The sequence below is a fragment of the Diadema antillarum genome, unplaced genomic scaffold, assembly GCF_040938485.1.
Source record: "Diadema antillarum isolate AM-2024a unplaced genomic scaffold, OU_Dant_1.0 seq00002039_RagTag, whole genome shotgun sequence".
Taxonomy (NCBI): Eukaryota; Metazoa; Echinodermata; class Echinoidea; order Diadematoida; family Diadematidae; genus Diadema; species Diadema antillarum.
In genome coordinates this window covers 255,206-261,966 of record NW_027272691.1, presented here as the reverse complement: position 1 = coordinate 261,966, position 6,761 = coordinate 255,206, and the positions used below count along the sequence as shown (strand labels likewise).

General features: G+C 46.3%; 1 protein-coding gene across 1 annotated transcript; it reads left to right on the top strand.

Moving 5' to 3' along the window:
- The first annotated feature begins 347 nt into the window (after window positions 1-347).
- On the top strand, window positions 348-5,801 carry LOC139713727 (uncharacterized). The gene has a single exon (XM_071625431.1). The coding sequence runs from the start codon at window positions 348-350 to the stop codon at window positions 5,799-5,801; it is 5,454 nt and encodes a 1,817-aa protein (XP_071481532.1).
- The last annotated feature ends 960 nt before the right edge of the window (window positions 5,802-6,761 follow it).

Below are 6,761 nucleotides of genomic sequence, written 5' to 3'. Positions count from 1 at the left end.
TAAATTCACGCTAATCGGCTTAAGTCCAATGTTATTGAACGTGTAAGGTGCAAGTGCAAAGTGCAACTGTAAGGTGCAACTGTTCGAGTACAATGTAACCAAGGTGTAGCTAAAGGGTACCGACACAGTGAAGATTTGCAAGGTGTACATTCTGAGATGTAACTGTACAAGCAAGGACAGAGAATAACACGTGCACACCACAGCACATTAACCACCGTTTCAAACTATGGACTGAGGACTTGTTTTTTCGTGTGCCGATCTGCAGAGGTTGCTTCGTAGCATACATAACGTCACATAAAGTTCAATAACAGAGTCTACCAAGTTGCAAGTTCCTCTAAGTTACAACGATGAGCGACGTACAGCTCGAGGATACCATAAACCCGGAAGACTCCGTCAGTCACTGTGGTGATGGCGTGGCCAAGTCTGTAGCGAGTTCATCAACCAGTTCAGCTTCCCGTCTACATGCTAAGACTAAGGCAAGAAGGGCAGCCTTAGTAGCGGAGGCTGAAGGACTCCGACGACTCCAAGAGCTTGAATTGGAGGAGCTGAAGCTCAAACAGAAGCGAAGTTTGCTGAAGCTGCAGACGCAGCTTGAAGTTACAAAGGCGGAAGAAGATGTCTATTCCAGCTTGTGTGGAGAGGAAAGGTCACATGTCAGTCGACACAAGAGTAGTGTTGACCCTCCACCAGCGACGGCTAGTAATGTGCGAGATGATCACGATCAGGATGCCACCATCCCTTATCCGAAACCTCCATCTAGACCTGCACAGAATGAAGGACAGGCAGTGGATTCATCAGATGTCCTACATCAGAACAGGCGACTCATCGATGCAGTCTCACTCAGAAATGCAGAACTGATGAAGTTCAATGGAAATCCTCTGCATTATTTCGAGTTTATGCGTTCATTCGACAATCTGATTGGTGAGTCTGCACTTGACGATGGGACCAAGCTTATAAAGTTGTTCCAGTGCTGCGAAGGCGAGGCTAAAGGAATCATTCAGTGCTGTATGGTTATGGTCCCGCATCATGGATACCAACGAGCCAGAGAATTGTTGGAGGAACGCTTTGGCAGTAGACACAAAATAGCGGATGCTTGGATGAAGCAGGTGACTGGCGGACCACCATTCCATGCTAGTGACAAGAAAGGTCTCCAGAAGTTCAGTGACCAATTGAAGACGTGCGTCGAGACCTTAAACGCTTTGAATCTCACAAGAGAGATGAGTAGCCAGCGCGAACTACTCAAGGTGGTGGATAGACTGTCATTCTACCTGAAGGGACGTTGGTTGAAGGTTGTTCAAGACATCAGACACAAAGGCGGCTGTCCTGACATCACTGATGTGGTGAAATTCGTGTCGGCCGCTGCAGAGGAAGTGAATGATCCTGTTTTTGGTGAGATAACAGTACAATCTAAATCAGACGCAGCAAAGCCAAATTTCAAGAAGCAACAGAACAACAAGAGTAGCTATTCTACAGTTGCTATGGGCAAGGCAACGTCAATGACACAACAACCAAAGAAGTGCATTAAGTGCAAACAAGAACACACTTTGTTCGGATGTGACAAGTTCAAGGCCATGACACCAGAGCAGAGGTTTGAGTTCGCTAAAGACAACAAGTTGTGCTTCAACTGCTTGCAACCGGGCCATAGCAGTAGATATTGCCGACTGAATAGGCGGTGTTCTGTGACAGGATGTCACAGAAAGCACACTAAATTCCTGCACACACAGGAGGATGCACCGCCAGCTGCAAGGAATTTGTCACAGGCCGAAGATGAACCTTCATCAGATTCAACGCAAGCACACACAAGTCAGGCGGCACAAAATGGGTTCATCAGAAAAGGCTCCTCAGGAACAAGGAGATGTGTACTACCAATAGCACCGGTGAGAGTTTGGGCACAGGGAAAAACTGCAGCAGTCCAAACTTATGCGTTGTTGGATTCCGGATCAACGAGCACTTTTTGCACTGACAGCTTAGCTAAGCAGATTAATGCTGACTCAAAGAAAGAGAGCCTCAACTTAACTACTCTGGAGAAGGTGAACAGCAGGGTCAGAACATCAGTGGTCAGTTTGCTCATAGACTCTGGGCAGGGAACGGAGGTCGTCAAGCTACCCTGTGTGTACACGAGAGAGTCTATCAATATTCAACAGACGAACATCGCCAAGGTGGAGGATGTTGAAGGATGGGAACATCTCCAGGGAATTGACATTCCTTTGGTCACTCAGCATGAAGTCGGTCTGTTGATTGGACAAGATATTCCAGAGGCTCTAATCCCCCTCGAAATCAGACGAGGACATAAGGGACCGTACGCAGTCAGGACCAAACTTGGATGGTCAGTGAGTGGACCTGTGAGCAAGGCATCAGAACATCTGCATAGTGCTACTGCTAATTTCATTGGCAGTGATGTTCAACTCGAGGAACAAGTTCACAAGTTCTGGCAGATGGAGGGATCAGAGATGCTTCAGACGCAGAAAGGGATGTCCATCAATGATAAGAAGGTGCTTAGTCTCTGGGAAGGCACTGTTAAGCTGCAAGATGGGCATTTTCAGCTACCGATACCATACAAGGAAGAAACCTCCATCCTTCCTGATAACAGATGGGCTGCAGAACAACGCTTGAAATCTCTAAGAAGGAGACTAGTGAAAGATGGTGCCTTGCATGACAAGTACCGGCAGGGCATAACAGATATCCTTGAGAAGAACTATGCTGAAGAGGTGAATGAGGAGACACGGGGAACAAGTCCTTCCAAAGATGATCACAAGTGGTATCTACCTCATCATCCAGTCATGAGTCCACAAAAACCAGGCAAAGTCAGAATCGTCTTTGATTGCGCAGCCAAACATCAAGAAGTATCCTTGAATGACATTGTTTCACAGGGGCCGGATCTGACCAATAATTTGTTGGGAGTGCTACTCAGATTCAGACAACATCCAGTCGCTCTTATGGCAGATATAGAGGCCATGTTCTACCAGGTGAAGGTGCCCGCAGAACAACGAGATGCTTTGAGATTTCTCTGGTGGAAGGATGGGGATTTGGACGCAACGCTGTCAGTCTATCGCATGTGTGTTCACCCATTTGGTGGCACGTGGAGCCCGAGTGCATGTGGCTTTGCATTACGTCAGATTGCCAGACACAATCAAGATGACAGTCAAGATGAAGCAGCCAAGACCGTCCTCCATAATTTCTACGTGGATGATTGTCTAGTATCTGTAGAGAGTGAAAACTCTGCAAAGAAGCTTGCAGCAGACTTGACGCTGATGCTGAAAGGCGGTGGATTCAGATTGACCAAATGGATCAGCAATAGCCCAGCTGTACTGCAATCCATTCCAGAGGTAGAAAGAGCCAAAGATGTCAAGGGACTTGATATCAATCATGATGCCCTACCAGTAGAGAGGGCCCTCGGTATCAGTTGGGATGTTGAGTCAGACTGCCTGTTGTACAAGTGCCAGCCAAAGAGCAAGCCACAGACAAGGAGAGGGATACTCAGCGTCGTGTCATCCATCTATGACCCTCTTGGTTATGTCAGCCCACTTGTCCTCCAGGCTAAGCTGATATTGCAAGAGCTCACACGACTCAAGCTTGGTTGGGATGAGACAATTCCAGATGCTGAGAAGGAGAAATGGAATAGATGGCTACGAGAATTGCCCGCCATGGCTGAATTTGAAGTGAACAGATGTGTGATTCCACATGACTTTGGGCAAGTAGTTGAGTGTGAACTGCATCATTTCGCAGACGCATCAGAGGTGGCATATGGAGCTGTGTCATACCTGGTGTCCAAGAATGCTGATGGGGAGGTTCATAGTGGTCTAATTCTGGCAAAGTCACATCTAGCTCCTCTTAAGAAGCTGACAATTCCTCGACTTGAGTTGACAGCAGCAACCGTGTCTGTGAAGCTAGATGCTAAGCTGAAGGCAGAACTGGAACTTCCTATCAAGCGGTCTGTGTACTGGACAGATAGTACTATAGTTCTACAGTACATCAGGAATGAGGATAAGAGGTTCAACACCTATGTGGCTAACAGAGTTACAGCAATCAGGGACCAGTCAGATCCAGGACAATGGCACCATGTTAACTCCCATGACAATCCAGCAGATGATGTCACGAGAGGTATGGGAGCGAAGGAGTTAAAGGCAAACACTAGATGGCTAACTGGACCAAAATTCATCCAAGAAGATGAAAATGTGTGGCCCAAGGATGCCTCTACACCTGGGACTATTGCAGAGGATGATCCCGAAGTGAAGAGAAAGAAGGACACTCAAGTCTTTGCAACAGAGGCAAGCCAGCCAGATGCTGTGGATCGACTGCTCAACTACCACTCCTCATGGTATAAGCTACAACGAGCAGTTGCATGGATATTAAGGCTGAAGCAGTTCTTGAGAAGTAAGAGGCAAGGAAATACCTCTTATGCTAAGGTGCCACTGAATACAGGTGATATTGCTGGCGCTGAAGAGGCCATCGTCAAATATGTTCAGCTACAGACATACGCTGAAGAGTACATGATCTTGGAGGGAGATCAATCTACACAAGCTAGGACACCAAGAAGGATTGCAAAATCCAGCCCCCTGTCCAAGCTGAATGCCAAGCTGACTGATGAAGGACTAATTTGTGTCGGAGGACGGCTGGATAATGCACCACTTGAGGAAAGGGCAAAACATCCTGTCATTATGCCTCCCAATCACCATGTAGTACAGCTGTTGGTGAGACACTATCACATCATGTCAGGCCACTCAGGCAAGGAATATGTGCTGTCCCTACTCAGACAGAGATACTGGGTGATCAGAGGGCGTCTTGCAGTTCGTCGTGTGCTGAGCGATTGTTTCACATGTAAGCGGCTTCGAGCAGGACCAGTAGAGCAGAAGATGGCAGACCTACCTGCAGACAGAGTAGCAGCAGAGAAACCACCATTCAGTCATGTAGGGGTGGATTGCTTTGGACCCTACATGGTGAAGCAAGGAAGGAGTCTGGTGAAAAGATACGGGTGTATCTTTACATGTCTCGTCATCAGGGCAATACACATTGAAGTACTGCATTCACTGGATACAGATTCGTTCTTGAATGCTTTGCAGAGATTTATCTCACGTCGTGGACGGCCAGAAATCATCAGGTCTGACAATGGCACAAATTTTATTGGAGCAGAGCGTGAGCTGAGAGAGGGCCTGAAACGATGGAATCAAGGGAAAATTCATGACCACCTGCTGCAACAAGGAATCAACTGGAGGTTCAATCCGCCCACAGCGTCACATATGGGTGGAGCTTGGGAGAGGCAGATTCGGACGACGAGAAAGGTCTTGAATGCAGTGGTGAAACAGCAGACATTGAATGATGAGGGCTTGGTGACTCTCATGTGCCTTGTAGAGTCGATAGTCAATGGGAGACCACTGACTGTAACTTCGGATGATGTGCACGATGCTGAGCCTTTAACACCTAACCATCTGCTCCTGCTGAGGCCAAGCAATGTTCTACCTCCGGACGTTTTCCAGCAGACAGATCTGTACAGTCGTCGGCGCTGGCGGCAGATCCAGTACCTCGCAGATGTCTTTTGGAGGAGGTGGGTGAGAGAATACTTACCTTCACTCCAGCAGCGACAGAAATGGCAGGAGGTGGCGAGGAATTTGCAGCTCGGTGACCTCGTGCTGATCGTGGACGATCAACCCAGGAACAAGTGGCTGATGGGAAGGGTAATGGAGACCTTTCCTGGCAAGGACAACCTCGTCAGATCCGTCAGGGTAAAGCACAGCAGGGGTATCCTGGAGAGACCTGTGACAAAGCTTTGCCTTTTGGAAGCAGCAGGAAGTGTCGTTCAGTGATTGATATGAATCAGTTTGTGTTTGATATTTAATTGTTTCAGAGGTGCGAGCCTAGCGCCGCCTCAGTGTGTAAGCCATGTGGATGTTTGTCATACGGATATTGGAGGGAGTCCAAAGCGAAGCGGATCAGTGTTGGATTGTCTGTCGCGAAGTAATGAATACTCAGGAGCAACAGTGACTTGAAACAAGACTATCAACTACCCACAATTCCCTGAGCGAAATGCGGACATTTGGATTTGTGAGAGTAGAATTGACACTAAACCAAAGATATGTGTTTGACATGCTTGACATGCCAGTTGGAGAAGGAACAGTGAACTCTGAACTGTCAATCAGCATTGAACTGAGACTAGTGGTATAGTTGTGAAATAAGCAACATTCCATATGCCATTCCATATATTATATTATGTATGCATTATTTCATAACTCTTGATGAATATGAGTTTGTGCAGCTACACCATAAGCCTTTACATTATATCAGGAGTTTAAGATACAGAGCTGACATGTTTAAGTTTAAGAAGACTAGATTCTGACAATTGCAGAATTAGTTTCAGCAAACTAGTGTTAATTTGGTTCTATATATAATAAGGTAGGGCCTATTGTGTGACCAATCCTGAAAGGAGTTGAAATGTTTTTGAATTTCAGCATTTACACGCATTATAGAAGTTCAGTCTGAAAGAGAGATTGACAACAGTTTATAATAGCCTATTGTATACAGAGTAGTTGAGATGCTGTGAATGTTTGTACCGAGGAACAGTCATAGTGTCATACAGCCATATAACACAAACACACAAAAGGTATGAATAAGCAAAATGTTAGATATTGTGCTTTGGAGGCAAGGGTATACATTGCAAGGTTTATTGTTTGTTTGTTTGTTTAAAGGAGTTATGAGAATGCAGTTGATGCATCAGTGTAAATACCTCAGCTACAATTATGATTTAAAGAGGTGAAGAAAATTGTTGT

Excerpts from the sequence above, each read along its gene's own strand:
- LOC139713727 (XM_071625431.1), top strand. The coding sequence starts at position 348 with ATGAGCGACGTACAGCTCGAGGATACCATAAACCCGGAAGACTCCGTC.